At 33.3% G+C, this 17,255-nt stretch overlaps 3 protein-coding genes across 7 annotated transcripts; 2 read left to right on the forward strand and 1 right to left on the reverse strand.

Annotated features, from left to right (window-relative positions):
- The first annotated feature begins 1,263 nt into the window (after positions 1 to 1,263).
- LOC111274558 (cell division cycle protein 27 homolog B-like) lies at positions 1,264 to 13,338 on the forward strand. 5 transcript variants are annotated; one of them, XR_002688234.2, is made up of 17 exons: positions 1,264 to 1,466; positions 1,609 to 1,681; positions 1,801 to 1,910; positions 2,023 to 2,069; positions 2,565 to 2,662; positions 3,755 to 4,059; positions 5,275 to 5,394; positions 6,606 to 6,792; positions 7,973 to 8,202; positions 8,321 to 8,386; positions 8,743 to 8,862; positions 9,641 to 9,717; positions 10,425 to 10,544; positions 10,650 to 10,869; positions 11,258 to 11,539; positions 12,431 to 12,675; positions 13,094 to 13,338. XR_002688234.2 is itself a non-coding variant. In XM_022859285.2 (16 exons), the coding sequence occupies exons 1-16, from the start codon at positions 1,362 to 1,364 to the stop codon at positions 12,479 to 12,481; spliced, it is 2,211 nt and encodes a 736-aa protein (XP_022715020.1). In that variant the 5' UTR covers positions 1,264 to 1,361; the 3' UTR covers positions 12,482 to 12,849. The 5 variants fall into 5 exon arrangements, 4 of the variants coding, with proteins under 4 accessions (XP_022715020.1, XP_022715021.1, XP_022715022.1 ...); XM_022859285.2 differs by lacking the exon at positions 13,094 to 13,338 and having other exon boundaries at positions 12,431 to 12,849; XM_022859286.2 differs by lacking the exon at positions 13,094 to 13,338 and having other exon boundaries at positions 7,976 to 8,202; positions 12,431 to 12,849.
- Positions 13,156 to 14,256, reverse strand: LOC111274559 (uncharacterized). Its single transcript, XM_022859289.2, has 2 exons — positions 14,127 to 14,256; positions 13,156 to 13,917 (listed from the first exon to the last, which is right to left on the reverse strand). Exon 2 carries the CDS (start codon positions 13,909 to 13,911, stop codon positions 13,387 to 13,389), a length of 525 nt encoding a protein of 174 aa, XP_022715024.2. The 5' UTR covers positions 13,912 to 13,917; positions 14,127 to 14,256; the 3' UTR covers positions 13,156 to 13,386.
- Positions 14,257 to 15,966: 1,710 nt separating this feature from the next.
- On the forward strand, positions 15,967 to 16,994 carry LOC111274142 (uncharacterized). Its single transcript, XM_022858781.2, has one exon. It carries the CDS (start codon positions 16,054 to 16,056, stop codon positions 16,714 to 16,716), a length of 663 nt encoding a protein of 220 aa, XP_022714516.2. The 5' UTR covers positions 15,967 to 16,053; the 3' UTR covers positions 16,717 to 16,994.
- Positions 16,995 to 17,255: the final 261 nt, after the last annotated feature.

Genomic DNA, 17,255 nt, shown 5'->3' on the forward strand with positions numbered 1-17,255 from the left:
CATATGTTGAGTTTTACGTGTATTATAAAATTTTGGATTTAAACAAATTTATAATGTGGAGTTAGACTAAACATTAAATTTAAAATTAATTGATAGTAAGAGGAGGAATTTAATTTAAATATAAGATTATAAAAAATTAAATATTTATTAAATATAAGATAACATCATTTTAATAAACTTTATTATATGTAGATAAAAATGAAAGAAATATTTCACATGACAAATTTGAAAAGAGTAATAGAACAAAATTATAATTTTGATACCATATTAAGTATATAATTTAAAACTAATTAATAAGAAATAGACCCAAACTTGAATATAATATTATAAAAAATTAGATGTAATATAATATCATTTTAATAAATGTTACAACAATTTTAAAGGAACAATTGACAAAAAAATTGAATCATTTTCAAAATATATATGTTCAAAATAAATAATTAAGAATTAAGAAGTAAAGTGAAATCAAAATAAAATGTTGGGGAACATAGGTAGAATTTTCCTTTACATAAAAGTTATATAGACATAATAATTTGGTGGCATCAAATATCTCAAACAATAGGACATTAAATATCATCAACTAATAAAAGTATTTTAAAAAATTTATAAATATAAGGTTAACATCAAAGAATTTGATGTCAACAGAATTATATTTGTAGTGCTGATACTAAATACAGTTGAAAATGTTCTTTTGCATTGTATATTATATCCAAAATTTAAAATAGTTAATAAGAGATAAATAGATGAAATTTTAATATTTTTACCAATATATATTTTTAAATATTTTTAATTTATATATATTTAAAGTAATTTAAAAAATCTAATTAATCTTCTATAATATTCTGAATATGGTAACTTGAACAAGTTTAGGCAATTTTTTTATATAAAAGATTTTATTATTTTTTTGAATTTGCTAAAGTGCAAAATTTTAAGGAATTTCCTGTGTTGAATAGACAAGCTATGTGTCAGCACAATTTATCAACCTTATACCTTGTTATATTATATTAAATAATATATGAAACATGATTTCATAAATAAATAAAATGCAAAGCCCCAAGGTCCTGTATAAGCAGGAACTGGGCTTTGAATTTGAGGGAGGTGGGAAGGGGTTAACCACCAGGCCAAGTCCAATAAAAAATGAAAACCAGCAATCCATTAATAGATCAGCCCACCTTCTATAACTCACACGCTTGAAATTTCTTGACACGTACGTTTTTTCCTCAAAAGAATTATTAAAAGAAAAGAAAAAAAAAGCCCCGCCTCGGGTATCCAACTCATGGTCTAGTCTCAGGTAGGATCAAAAAACGCAGGCCAAGGTAATAAAATCCCCCAGCGTCTGTGTGTGTGTGTGAGAGAGAGAAATGGAAGCACTGTTGGCGAATTACGTAGAGAAAAGCCTGAAGCAATACATGAGACGAAACGCCATTTTTCTCTGCGAACGCCTCTACGCCGAGTTTCCTTCCGAGGTTTCTTCTCTAATTTCATTAATCAAATTCATTTCCTTTTTTTTTTTAATCTAAATTTTAAACTGCTTGATTTACGTTATCAATTTTTCCTGGGGCTTGAATTAAAACTTTGAAATCGGTTTTTTTTTTTTTTTTAATGTAGGTGAATTTACAATTATTGGCTAGATGTTACTTGAATAACAATCAACCTCACTCTGCATATCATGTTCTTAAAGGTACTACTTTTTTCTTTTTTTTTAACGTGTTCGTTTGATTCTCTCTCTCTCGCACCCGCGTTGGAGAATGGTGCTGTATTTTTTGATTGATTTGTGTTTGTTTGGCCTATGATTTGAAGGTATGCAAATGGCTCAGTCTCGTTACTTGTTTGCGGTCGCGTGCTTAGAGATGGATCTCTTTAGTGAAGCCGAAACTGCATTGCTGCCTATTGAAGAGCTCTGTGCTCATGTATGTGATCGCCTTTTGGCTGTGGAGTAGTCATAATAATGAAAAGGTTGGGTTGGGGCATTTGCTTCTTGGATGAAATTTCATGCTCACAATTGTTGTTACATGCATGTAGGTTACTAATGGTGCGGCTGTGCAATATCTTCTCGGCATTATACATAGGTTTCTGCCACTTGCTTTTTAAATTTTATATTTCATTAAAAATCTGGGGTTCTTTGTTGGATTGTTTCTTTTAATTTTTCCGAGCTTAATAATGGTATTGATATTTTAGACCTAGGATTCGATGTAGTGGATGGACTCCTTCAATAGTTTACTAGCTTTTCTTGACTGTACAATTTTTGGTTGAATGTAACCCTGAAATCAGAAGGGTTTTTTTTTTTTTACTGCCACTTGCTTTTTATGTTTGTGCGCTTGCAAACAAAGCTTAATGTAGATGATATTAGTGTACAAAACTAATGTGGATGTTAGCCATGAATCATGCTGAGTCTAAGCAGTTTGAGAGAGGCATTGTTTTCCATGGAGAATTGGCATAGATTAATTAATATGTGATGCTTTCCTTCACTTTTAGCAGGATGTTACTTGTGCTGTCTTGCTATATTCTCTTTTTGTCTTTCTCTCCCTTCACTCCCTTATCTTTGTTCTGGTATTTTTCCACAGGGACACCAATAGGATGAAAAGTTCAGTTGAACACTTTAGAAAGGCTTTGTCAATTGATCCATTGTTTTGGGCAGCATATGAGGAACTTTGTATACTAGGTCAGTGATTTTTATTGAGATTAACTCAGAAAGATTACATAATGTTAAACTTTGACATTCTTTTTTTTTTTTTGGTACTATAAGAAATAATTCTCTTAGAAGAATAAGAAAAAGAATAATTACCTTTGCAAAGTTTTGTCTGGAGAAAAAATAAACAAAAGAATGCTGTTGTTTTATTTGTTGAATGTTTCAAATTTTCGTTACATTACATTCAATGTTGCATATGTCTTCCCAACTCTCGTTCATGGGCAAAGGGCTAACAATAGTGTTTCTGGAATGTTTTAATTTTATAATATGAAATGAATACCTTTGAAGTTTATGTTTACAAATGAGTTGGTTAAGGATTTTAGTGGTGATACAAGAAAAAAAATTAAATTTATTGTACAAAGGGCTAAGACAACATAATATAATAAAAGTTGAGAAATATTGCTCAATGGTTTTGTTGTGTGTGATGGTGATTTATTGTCAAACATGTAAGAAGTTAGACTTTGATAAGGGATCTTTAACCTTTTTGGTAAAATTTGTTATTCCGTGTTGATGTGTCTAATAAGCTACACTAGTTTGCAAAAATGGAGATATCTCAAAAGCATACCACACTGAATGCTCTACCCTAGTCTATATAATATGAGATTTGGGTTTTAAAGTTTGCTCTTTTGCATTCAACCTTGGGCTAGAGAAGCTATCACTTCACCAAAAGGTGAAGGGAGAATTTGGGGCATTGTGAGGGAATCTTTGGAGAATTGTGCACTTGTGAAATTTGTGAGGTAATCCTTTTATGGTTAAACAAATATAATGTCCCTCAAGTGGATTGATCTTGGTTGATTGGTTTTTTTTACTCCAAAAATTCTGAATTGGGGAATGCTTTGGAACAGATTGATCTAGATAATATTATATTCTTTCATTCTTGTTTCTTCTTTTTCCTAAATGTCTGCTGAACATTTTTTGTTGAACTTTTTAAAGGTTGGTTATCATAACATGTAATGCACAATGTTTGCATAGTGTTAAAATTAATTTTTACCATCAGTCATAGGCATGTAGCTGCATAATCATCAATTAGCAAATTGTTGCCAAGGCTTAGATGTATTATTTCAGGTGAGGCAGAGGAAGCTGCTGTTTGTTTCGGTGATGTGGCTATTCATTATGTTCAAGAGCATTATCTAGGTAATGCATCAAGTTATTTGCAAATAGCCAATAGTGATCAAAGCTTGGATTCTTCTCAAGCCTTTGGCTTAGAAGATTTGAGTCTGAGCCATTTACAACAAATGGAAGGGAACAACATTAGAAATATATGTCTGAATAATCATGGAGGACCTAATTTAACTGGACCTGTTGGGCAAATAACAAACAGCTGTTGCAATTCATCATTTTTCAGGACTCCTTCCCCTGTGCTTACACAAGTAAGTCATTTTTGGGTAATTAGATAGGAGTCTATTTTAATTTCTGTGAAATACTTATTTCATCTCCCTGAACTAGCTCTAACTTGTATATGCTTTAGCATTTGGTGTATAGCTTTTACATGCATATGTATATTTGCTTAGCTTAAGTTACTGCATCTTTTGTGTAATTTTATCTGATGAGTATATTCTGGGCAAACAACCTTGTCATGGTCTGCTTATTCACTTAGATGGTATGGCAGTATTCAGGTTTAAGGACTATTTTTAGATTGTCTTCCTCTTGGAGGCACCAATTCTTCAAATACAATTCTAGTTTTTGTCATTGTATATAACAACATTATGCTGAATGTTTTTGAAGCATGCGAATCATTTTTTCTGGGTATTTATAACCATAATTTTCAAAATGAGACATTATAAGTAAAATGAAAAACATTTTAAAAATTAAAACAGATATTAGCAATATTTAGCAGAGAAATTGGCCCGCAAAAAGCATTTATCAGTTACAGATGTTAGGAATTATTGAATTAAGAGTTTCAAAGTTGTATCACTTACACGGCTACGCTGTATGTAAAGCAGATGGGAGCATTTATCTACTCATTCAAACTGCATGTTGGGAGAGGCTTTGGCTGATTCAAATATGAAATAATGATCTAGTTACCTGAACTCTGATGCATTTATTTAAATCCTTAGAATCAAGTATAGTTGTTAATAATAGATGAATGAGTAATAGAGGCCTTAGGCTTTGCAGGATCAGTTATGTTCACACTTTCATATGGATATGTTCGTTTCCTGTATCAGTGTTGGGTGTGTGTATTTTTTTTTTGGGGGGGGGGGGTGAGGTGGGTACTGAGGTGTGATGTGAAAAGTAATGGCTGTAAATGGAAGCTCTGTTTCCTTGTGTGAATTTTCTCTCTGAGCATGTGGCATTGGTTGCCTAGACTTACTTTCCATTTCACATATGATATATCTTAAATATTAATTGTGTTTATAAGTGAGCCCTACATTTCACCACTCAAAGATCCCTCCTTGGATGCTGTAAATACATTTTAGTTCACCCCCTAATCCAAAAGAAAACTAAAAAAAGAAAAGAAGAGACTATCAATCACAGTTTTATGTTCTTGCTTCATGATTACTGTTCTGTCACTTCCAAATGAAGTTTTAATCTAATGTTATCGTGCTGGTTTTCTGTTTCTAAGCTCTATATTTTTCACTCTTAAGCTTTCAGATATGGCTCCACCGCCTCTAATTAGAAACATACGATTTTGTCAAAATGAAGTTTCTCTACGATCCAGTACTCAAGCTCGAAGAGAATTTGTTCGTGAAAATGAATCAGCACAGGTTGTATTTGCATATATTTATGTATGACTGTATGTTTCTGTTGCCTTCTTTACTTTTAATAGTAATTGCCATTTTTTTTTTTGATAAAAACATGGACATACCTACATTCGTCAAGAGGAGTTGCCTCTCTCCCTCTATGCTTGCAATGCAAAAGTTATCTAGTATAATTTATTAATTATTACTATATGTCATTTTGTCAATGGAGAATTCCCAGAAAGGCTTATGAAGAATAAAATCTAGATACCCAGGATTGCCCTTAACATGAAAGAGTCACCTTTCCTTTTTGCCACACATATAGGATTGCCCTTTTGACATCAAAACCTTTTTGTCTGGTTTGAGAAACCTTTAAATTACTTCAAATCCATTCAGATATTTGATAAATAAAGATCTAAGAAGAGAATGTATGTTTTGTATGTATGGGTTAGATAGGGGTTTTGCTTTCAGCTTGTTTTGAATTAGGACAGATGTATAAACTGAAAATGATCTGGCTACTGGGCGCTGCCGTGTGGACTGTTTTGTCAGATGTGATGAAAGGGCTCTTTATCCCTACGCTGTAAGGCCATATGTTACTTTCCATGGATCCCTTGAACCCGTTGTAATTGAGAAGCTTACTATATTTTTTTAACCCTCTATTCTCCTTGTCTGATTTTCATTCAGATGCTAATTATTTTTCCTTTTCTTTTTCTAATATATATCACATTCATGGACCCAGAATGTTGAGCTGGTTTTTTGTGTTCTTTGAAGTCTTATATTTTATTTTATTCTATTTATATATTTGGTTGAGTTTGAACTTGGAACAAGGGGTAAGTGACAGCAGGCTTGATTGTTGAACACTGTTTTTGTTTTGCAACTTCATATAGCTTCAGATTACCCCATTAATTGTACTCTTCCATCATCATACTAAAGTAGGAGGAATGGAATCGTCAATTGTCTTTGTAATTTTTTTAGCAATTTTCTTAGTGTTTTAACATTTAGATTCTACTTTAGGCTGCTCTGGTGTTGACTTTTTCTTTCTCTTTTCTTTGTTCATCAGTTTAATCTTTTTTTTTTTAATTTCTCTCACAATAACATTTCTGTTGCTTGCTTGGGATATCCTTTTTATTTTCATGTCTGTATTTTGTAGTATCATGTAGCATTGCCAAGATGCATCATCCTTATTCACTCAAAATTTTTTTCTAAATCGTTCTGCCTCTTCTGTTATGATTCTGAAGATTCGTGGCAGTTTATTTTTCGATTCAGGACGCCGTCGAAGTGCAAGATTAGCTGCGGCTCAGAGAAGCTTCAACTCGACACAAGGATCAGAAAATAAAGCAAACAATTTGCGTGCTTCAATTAAATTGAATTCTGGGACTTGCTATTCAACAGTTTGTAAAGGCCAATTTCAAAATCTTGAGGAAGGTAATTATGTAACCTGTATATCCTTTGTCAGTTTACATTCTGTGCCTTTTTAACAAATATTTGGTTTATTAATGTAAGGTCATGAATTGTTTTTATCTTATATGTTAGACAGATTGAACTTCAGGACATCAAATCATGGTTGATTAGAGATGGAGATCCTATCTGATATTGGTTTTTCTTTAGCTTTTGATTTATTTGCATGCATTATGAATCTATTAAACTTGTTTGATATCTTTTTCTTTAAAATTACTGGAAATAAATGATAGAAAATTTGGTCTTACTTGTTGGGATGCAATTAGGCAAAAGACGAAAGACAGAAGAAGAGTGCTCTGAAATCCCTGCACTTCGTTTCAGAGAAAGCTCTGCTTTACTAACATTATTCATGCTTTAGGCCCCATATCAAAGAGTTCTTGTTGGATATGAGATATAGACATATATTATTGCCATAAGCTATAGTTGGGCAAGGCAGGCTTTGAGACAACTTTTAGTTTTTCTGTTCTTTTTTTTTTTTTTTTTTCCATCAGTTTTCCCTGAAAGAAAATTTACCTCAAAGAAACCTCAAGCATGCTTTAATTAGTTCTCAATGATTAAAAGGTAGGGTTGCTTGTCAAAAGGGGAAAAAGACACTGACAAGCTGAAATTCCAAAGCAGATGAAGAACTGAATTAGAAAGAAAACACCTTAGTAGTAGCTCCAGTAATGAAAAAGATCACAAGTCTGCCGGCTTAATCATGTGCTATACCTACCTACCATTTTGATTATAATTGGACTTTCTTCAATTTTCCTTTTCTCTTTTAAGTTTATCCAAAGTGAAGGAACCGGAAAGAGCAAGCATGCTGGAGAAGCTTCTGTCAACATTCTAAAGAATAAAAGAAAAGAACTGTATTATTAAGTGATAAAGCCTTTGATAGAGAAGTTTTATGTGTTTTTACACATTTATTAAAGAAGAGATTTTATCATGTTTCAATGTTGTCAGTTCTCGTGAGGTTAATATCCATTTAATTCTCTTATTTTTCTTCTGCTTCTGGTTTATTGGCCTGGTTCTTCCCAGTCCCTTCGCTGTAGCGTAATTATCAATTGAAACTAATATGTTGCATAAGGTCACAAAATATTCCTGTTTCCAACTTGTTTATATTTGCATTGTACTGCATTTTTAAATTCGTAAACTCTGATGTCAATAGTAGGAAAATTGCTGGAAACTTATGATGATGCTGTATCAGCATTCAGAGCAACTTCCTCGAGTTTATCTTCATCAGCTGATGTTAAATCCGTTCAAGATGAGACAGTAAATACACAACTGAGAAGTTTTATCTCAAACAGTTCAAAAATCAAATCTGGTATCTCAGATACAATAAACCTCCTGAGAATTCTTGGGGAGGGCTATAGGCATTTGTGTGAGTATAGATGTCAGGTATTGCTCTGTCAATTGAAAAAGGTTCTTCTATTATCCTAAGTAGTGAGCTTGAGTGCATATTTTTCCATACTAAAGAAAAAAAATTATTGTGGATAGTTTCTTATTGATGTTACAGGAAGCTTTAAATGTCTATCAAAAGCTCTCATCAAAGCAGTACAATACAGGGTGGGTTCTTTCCCAGGTGATTGAGTTGTTCCTGAGCTGTCTGTTTTCTGAATCTATAAATTTGTTTCTTTCTGCTGGCTTTTGAAAGAAAGTAATAAGTATTTTAATTCTTTGAGAATGATAAACAGAAAATTTCTTTTTATTTTTTATTTTGGTTTCCTACCATCCTTTTTGCTTAGAATTTAGATTATTTTATTTCAAAAGGTATATCAGAAGTGCTTGAGGAAACAATTGTTCATAGGCAGCTTTGCCCTTTGTTTATGATATAAGACGACAAGGTTTAAAAAGAAAAATTAAAGATTTTTAGTAACAATTTGGTTTATCCCATTCAGGGTTTCAAGTTTTTGAGACAATGAATTATCTTTTATGCAGGTTGGGAAAGCATATTTTGAGCTAGTAGATTACTTAAATGCTGATTACGCCTTTAGTCTTGCACGCCAAATATCTCCTTACAATCTGGAAGGGATGGATGTGTACTCAACAGTTCTTTATGTGAGTTATCTTTGCCCTTGTCTGAGCTTTGGGATAGGTTATTCATAAATAGCCACTTCAATGTGTATATTCACATGTAAATTGATTCAATTTTATATGCAATTTGAAATCCTTTACTTGTTGCCTTCTAATCTAGTAAGAAACTGCTCTATGTTGCTACTTTATATTTCATTCTGCTTCTGAAACCTTTTCTTTTGCTAAGTTTTTATCTTTCCGAAGTGCTGAGTCAAGTCTTGTGTAATCTTTAATCTGGCTATAGTCTGTCTCTTGCTAGACATTTTTCAGTTATTGGCCCATTATTCCCTCTACAGGATTTAATGCTTGATATAAATTGTTCTGAACCACGAGGACTTTATTTGATTTCATGAAGGGGGAGAAAGTTCCAATTAACAAGATTTGTGGAGGGAAGAGAATTTTATGGGATGTGAAACCCTTCAGGCTATCTTTGATTTATAGGAAACCATTTGAATACAAAACCAATTCCCTCTACTTTATTTGAACTTGATTTCATGGAAAGTATTGGGCCTTAAGCTGTTTCTTTGGAGAAACTGTTCATGTTTTCTGCAATCTATTTCAAGGATGGAAAATTGACTTACTAATGGCTAACCTAGAATATGGGAAATGACTTCGTGTAGTCTGGCCATTAGATAAAAAATACTTTCTCCCAAACACAGTGTTATGAGCTCTGTTTGCAGGGCAGAAAAAATTAGATGATATGCGGTTACTTTTTTTTAATTTTTTTAATATTTATCACATGTTGCTCTTTTTTTTTTGGCAGCTTATGAAGGAAGATATGAAATTGAAATACCTAGCTCAGGAGTTGATATCAATTGATCGTTTTGCTCCACAAGCCTGGTAACTTTGGTAGACCTCTATAATATAGCTCTGAAACAGTTAAAAGTATGGCATTTTAATCCCATGCATGTTTTGAGCTAAGTGTTTTTCTGCTGTTTTAGTTTGTAATTTACTCCCAAGGCAATTACGTTTGGCTCATAGTGCAATCAGCACATAGCAATGTTATTTCATCTAATCTTTCCTGAAAAACAACAAAAACTGTCCAATGGCTTATAATGACAGTATGCAAGTCTGTAAGCAGTTAACTATTGTTTTTTATTGTTTTTGGAATCCTTGTGTTATACCTTTTCTTCTCTTTTGGGTGGGGGAATATATGCTGCATGGTAATATTCTTTGTTTATTTAGAGGGGCCAAAAAGGAGGGGCATGGGGGAGGCATTTCATGTAGTATTTGATATTTCTTCCATTCATTTTTTTTTTTTTTTTTGCAGTTGAAGAATGTAACACTTCTAGCTTGTTTGAACGTAAATTTTCTTGTTCATGATATTATCTACAGTCAACAAAACATGTTGCAGCGATCTTTTTGTTTTGGGGAGGGGGGGGGGGGAGGTAACAAGGACCAGAAATTTGTTCATTGGACTACAAAGAAGTATATCGCAAATGCTTTTTTTTGGTCAATATTGCAGTTGGATTCATACATTCCTAAATTACTCTTTATCAATGATTTTGTCATTTATGATGGTTTTAATTATGGAATGCCTATTGCAGGTGTGCTATTGGAAACTGCTATAGTTTCCAGAAGGATCATGAAACTGCACTCAAAAGTTTCCAGCGAGCTGTGCAGCTAAATTCAAGATTTCCATATGCGCACACTCTCTCTGGTCATGAGTATGATCTTACACTTGAGAATGTTTTCTTTATACTCGTCTTATAAATTGAATGACTTGAAGAAAAGAAAAAGAAAAGGGATCCCATCATGTGATTTTGTTGCAGGAATGTTATTATAGAGGACTATGGAAATGCAGTGGAGTGCTACCAGAAGGCTCTTCATGTAGATGCAAGACATTATAAGTCTTGGTATGGTCTTGGGATGATCTATCTCCGCCAAGAGAAAATTGAATTTGCAGAGCACCATTTTCGCCAGGCTTATCGGATAAATCCTTTCTCGTCAGTTATCATGTACTATTTGGGAACCACTTTAGAAGCATTAAAGGTTTGGCCACTTCTATGTTATCATTTCTATACCTATCCATGATTTTGTGTCTACCTTAGGACTCATAGGCCCCAACCTGTTCTTGTTGATGAACAGTTGTTCAGCATGTGCATCTTACAGATGTTTGATATGTGTAAATATTGTATGTCCATGATACAGGCTGCCCCTCTTGGTCTATCATGTTGCTTATGTCATATGTGTCATCTTTTCTGTCACTGACTAGGTTTAAACTTTTTCTGGATCTTCTCTAACAGGTGTCTTAAGTTTATCCACTTCATACCTTGTAATGCAAATATGAAATGTTGAAATGATATTAGGACCAAGGTAGTGGAGTCTTGTTTCTCTATTGTTTGTCTGATTGACAATTGTTTTTTTAATCGTTTTGCAGAGAAGTGAGGAAGCTTTGGTGATGATGGAGAAAGCTATTGTCACTGACAATAAAAATCCACTTCCAAAGTACAGCAAAGCAAACATGCTGGTGACACTTGGAAGGTTGAATGAAGCTTTGGAAATTTTGGAGGAACTTAAAGAGTGCTACCCTCGTGAAAGTAGCATTTATGCATTGATGGGTGAAATTTATAAACAACATAAAAAGTACGACAAGTCAATGCTTCATTTTGGAATTGCTTTGGACTTAAAACCATCTATAGTTGATGTTGCTAAAATACAGGTAATAGTCATCAACCTCTTCTTTCTTAGACATTGATGTGGCTTGTTTCTGCAAAGCAGCTTTTCCTTTCCTCCTTACCACGAGACTACCACATTAATTTGCAACAACGGTTGTTTTAGGGAGAGCTCCAATGATTGCTTTCCTTTTTTCATCCACTGATGTGGATAGCAATTTAGATTATATCAACCATTTTCACAAAATTAATCAAACTATTGCCTTTTAAAGCCTGGATATATTTAATAACCACACCACATCCCACTGTTAGGTTCCTATTCATCTTTTCTTTTTTTTGGTCCAACCATATTGCAGAAGGCTACTAATGTAGCATATTTTACCTTCTAATCACCAAAATAACATATTATACATGTAATGGAATAGGGTACCTAGTTGTCTGAAATAGATTTTCTTCTTATCTCTTTAGTTTCATAGCTCAAAACTTTTATTTCTAGGGTTCCATTGGATTGATTTATGCCCAAATGTCCAAATATCCTATCAAGTTGGTAAGTAGTTATGAAATGTGTTTTATTAATCCTTGCAATATTATTAATCATTATTTATTAAGCATGTGCAGATATGAATGAATTAAGTATGATTCCTCCTTTTGTTCTATTTGTTGTGAGCATATCATTCTTTCTAAATGATGCAAATAGAGTAATCATGTGAAGCCCTGCAAGGCATAAGAGTGCTCATTGGTGGAAACCTTTGGACTGACTCGCTGACATGGTCGTTCCTTGGGAAGATGAGACTTCAAGGTCTTTTTTTGCAAGGCAATCAAAGAGCACATACCGATATCAATTGGCAAACTATTATAATATTATTATTACAACTAAATAAGTATCATATGTGGTATTCTGTTACTAACCAATCTGTCTAATTGTTATCTATGGGCAGGCTGCCATTGGAAAGTTAATTCTACCAGATGAAATAGAGGATAACTTGTAGCGCTTACCAGCTACAATATAGTGAATGTGTACAGAGATGCTTGAAAGTTAAATTATTGATGGCAAAGCCCCTGATATTCTGAGGTACTTGACTTGCTATGCTCTGTGGTTGTACACTTATAGAAGTTGGTAGAAGTCAAGAAGACATCTGCGGACGAGATTGTAACTTCTTAGTCATCCCAAATTGATTAGAAAGTAAGTAGCTGTTTAATTTTGTGCTCCAAGCTGACTTGCAAATAAGACTAGGATTAGTTTGATAGCCATTTAAATTTCATGCCTACAATGCACTTTTTGTTTTTATCAACAATGTGTTTGTTGGTCAATAGTAGTTAATCCCAAATGTGGCTTGTTGCCTTTTCATGCACACAATTCCAGCAGTTTAAATTCTAAACCTATATGATTCTGTCAGCTGTTTTCTCCCATCTTCTTGTCATCTATTATCATTCACAATTAAATATCAAACTAATAGAGTACTCTGGTTTCTTGCCCCTAGATTTTGTTTAGTTAGGAGATATTCTTCAAAAAAAAAAAAAAATTGAGTCCAGCAATACGTAATTGACTCCTATTGATCATGAGTTAAAACTGTTTATTCTTACTGTTTCAAATTTTGCAGCAACTTAACTAATGTGTGTCATGCCGCCTTCTACAACAAGGTATTAAAAGGTAAAAAACAAGGAAACAGAATTGAGAATAATATTATCTTCACCTCCAAGGTTTGAACTCTTTTTTTTTTAACTTGGTAAGAACTGTATGTCTTTATCTCCAAGTGTCTTTAGCAGATATTAAAATTTATTGTTTGCTAAATATACAAAGATTGTATTTAGGATTGAATGGGAAATCAGCATTTTGGACTGGTAATTTCTGTTGCCTATATGGAACTCATTGTTAATGCCCCTAAAACTATCCCTAGCCTGTGATAAACCTTGTCTTGGATAAAATTTTCCGATTAGCAGTTTTAGGTTGGTAAGGAGTTGAATTCACCGCAAAGTTGTCTTGAGGGATCCCATTCTCATCAAGAAATATATTATTTTCTTGGCCAATTTGTGTTTCATTAGTGAGCAATGCAGTTTTCTCTTCATGATCAGCTGAGGAGTGTTTTTCATCTTGTTCAGTCACTTGGGTGTCTTTAGTATCATCCCCTTTAGCCATAGCCTTCCTCAGTAGCAAAACTTCCAATTCTCTATTCTCCATGGCTGTTTTCTCCTGTCCATTCAATCCTTCCTCCAGATACACTGCACCATCTATCTCATCATCTCCAACACCTCTATCCTCCCAGTAAATCTCATGCTTATAATTAGAGTTGTTCGTTAGGCATGGAAACGAAATGCATCCGACTTCCAAAAGCAAAACTAATTGAAGGACCCTCTTGCAATACTTGAATTCTTTTATTCTACAAGGTTGCCCATTGGAATCGTACAACTTTTGCTCCATCAACGACTATAATCAAATCAAATTAAAGAGAAACTTAGAGCAATAAAGAATATCATAAAGAAAGAAGCATCATGCCATGGAAACAGATTTATGGGCTTAGTTCTTACTAATATTCATGCATCGAAATTCTCATTTTAAAACCCAAAAAAAGAAATGAAAAAAGAAAAGTGCATAGTGAGCTGTAAAAAGTAGTAATAAAAATTGAACAATCTTACAGTATTTGTACGTTCTTAACGATACGAACAAATCAAAAAAAAAAAATGGTGCAAAATTCTCCCACGTTTTCTTCGACAATCCTTTAATTCATAGTACAAACGGAACAAGTAATGGAATTCTCAGTGAAGTAACTGATTGAAATTGTGCTCTTGACCCGCTTGTTTTTTATTTTGTCAAAAGAGAGAAACTTTGCTTTCTTAAAAGCTGTAGCTTTGCCTTTGTTTATAGGCTAAGGAAACTCCTCAAGGCGTTGAAAGTCATGGGTGGGTTGAAATTCCAAGGAAAGCGTCGGATTTTTATAATCCTTTTCTCAAAAATACCCTTCCTAGTTTCTGATGACAATGTTTGTTTAGCCTAAAGTTGAAATCGTACATATACAAAAATTGGGGATATTAATGGAACCAAAAATATCATTGCAGCCGTCTACCTTGCTTCACAATTGGCTTCTTCTAATGCGCTGGCCACGGAGATTTCAAACTCTCTTTGCAGCTTTCACTCATTCATCTTTTTGAAATACAAGTAAGCTTTTCAACTCTTACATACGACCAAATATAAAGTAACAATTTGGTAAAACGTGAACAATATGTAAAACCCTTTACTGAACATTGATTTAACATTGCCAACAATTTCTTCATCGTGACTAAAAAAACCATTGTTGTACTATTTTTTACATGTGATTTTATTTGGTTATCAATAACAATTTGAACATCCATTTATAAAGTTAATGTAATATGTAAATGAACACATGGTAAAACAAAAAAAATACCACCCTAAACAAAAAAAATTCTAATATACAACATAGTGCAAACAGCATTTAACTATTTGGTGTATAAGTACTAGCAATACGATTTCTGTCTTCCATCCCTTGATTAAATTGTGTTAGCTATGTGTTTGAATTTTTTCTGTATATTGTAAATTTGGAATGAATAGATTGTTTTGTTTTCATGTTAAGACAAAGTGCCATATTTGCACTAACAATGAGAAATTATTGATAAAATACAAATTCAAAATTACTTATGTCGAAAAAATCAAATTTATGCGTGTTAATGGAGTCAATTCTTATGGATTAGTATGCAACTTTTAAGGGTTAGTGAAATTTTTTAATTTTTGTTTTTGTTAAAAAAAATTGAAACTTAAAGAATAAAAAAATTATAAAGGCTGAAAATTAAACTTTAATCTTGAAAGAATTTAACTGTTAAAAGAAGTGAATGAATCATTTAAATTAAGTTTCAAAATTAAAATTTTGATTTATGTTTTTTGGGTTACTTGATTTTATGAATTTTTTATAATATTTCTTTTATCAACCATATGTTTTTAGGATTGTATAATTAATTACGAAATTTATGTGTGATATAAATAATAATTGATTTTTTTAGAAATATTAATAGTAAATAAAAGGCGAAAGCAAATTAGGATGGGAAAATGGACTTGGTGACAAGCAAATGGTACCTTTCCAAAATATATCCTTACTAATTGCACTCAATCACTAGATTTTTCTATCATTTGAGATGTCGTTTTGCTTTGGTTTATATAGAGAGTAGAAAATTTATATTAGTACTATCTGTTATTATTTATTCCTTAAAAAAAAAGAAAAAAGAAACCATTGTCTTTGAGTTGAACTGGTCTCAACCTTGACTCCATATAAGTGGTCTGACAGCTAGCTGGCACTTTCATAATCCCAAGCTCACATGAGCTTGAGCTCACCTAATCACCACCTGCCAAAAATGATTGAAGCAAGAAATAAGGTAAGTAAAGCAAGTACATATTAACTTTAATTAATTTTCCTTCTCAATTTCCTTTCTTCTCCGCCTTCTCTTCCCCTTTATATAGCCCTCCCCTCCCTCTCTCCCTCTAACCGAAACTAATAATTGCCTCTCGTCTCTCTCTCTCTCTCTCAAAAGTCACCAACAAAAACACTAAAAGCAAATGCAAAAGATGGAACAAAATCTACCAGTGATGGCCAAAAGAGTGTGGAGCATAGTAAGGGCAGTTCTTTTCATGATGAGGAAAGGAATATCGTCAAAGAGAAAGTTGATGGTTGATCTCAACATGATGCTTAAACGTGGCAAAATCGCCAGCGCCAAAGCCATTGGCAACCTCATGTTCCACCACCACCACCATAAAGATCGCCAGGTCTCATCATCCTTCATGCCAGCGGCCGTAGCAGCACCCCATGAGTACGAGTTCAGCTGCAGCAACACCCCAAACTACATCTTCCCTTTCAACCTCTCCACCAAGAAGAAAAACAGCATTAACAACTACTACCACAACTTCTTCGCTTGCACCCACGCGCCTCCTACTCACGACGATGACATGGCGACCATGAACGCCGTTCAGATTGTCTTGGAGATGCTTAACAACAACGACAGCAACAACATGACAGTGGAAGCCGCTGTTGTTGCTGCTTCCCCTATGTTACCAGGGTTCGGACAAACTCCATTGGTGAGGCAACTTAGGATAACGGACTCTCCTTTCCCTTTAAGGGATCCCGATGAAGACAATGGCTACGTAAACAAGGCTGCTGAAGATTTCATAAACAGGTTTTACAAGGATTTGAAGCAGCAAAACGAGAGAATGGCTGAGTTATAAGGGAACTATACCTTTGCTTTGTTGATGATTTCCATGTTTGGAGTTGATATGGTTAATGACCTTTTGAGGTTTTAAGTTTGTTGTTCATATAACAAATAAAAAGAAATTATAAGAAAAAGCCACGAAATTTTCAGTTTTTCTTTTGATCTTTATGTTAAAAACTGTTTACGTTTATCATGAACATGAAAATTATATTGTAATATGAAAATATCAATGGGAGGTACTGTACACTACAGGGAATTTTATGCTTATTTAGTTAATTATGCGCCCTTTGAAGATTGAAGCCCTCCTTTAATTTATGTTCTTTACTTTTCATGTAAGTTTTATTTCACTATAATTTGGAGATGATGACCAAACCTTTGGAGCCAAATAAAAATACTTCAAGATTAACTGATTAAGTTTTAAACATGTTAAGCATATATATATGGTTTATTTTGTGGTTTTGGCCTTTTTTCTGTCTTTGATTATGTGCTTTTAACCTAAATTTAGGGTTTGGGAGGCGTAGATAGCTGGCAGGCAAAAGATCTAAATTGCAACGG

The sequence above is a fragment of the Durio zibethinus genome, chromosome 26 (assembly GCF_047325235.1).
Source record: "Durio zibethinus cultivar Kanyao isolate XHJ-2024 chromosome 26, ASM4732523v1, whole genome shotgun sequence".
Taxonomy (NCBI): domain Eukaryota; kingdom Viridiplantae; phylum Streptophyta; class Magnoliopsida; order Malvales; family Malvaceae; genus Durio; species Durio zibethinus.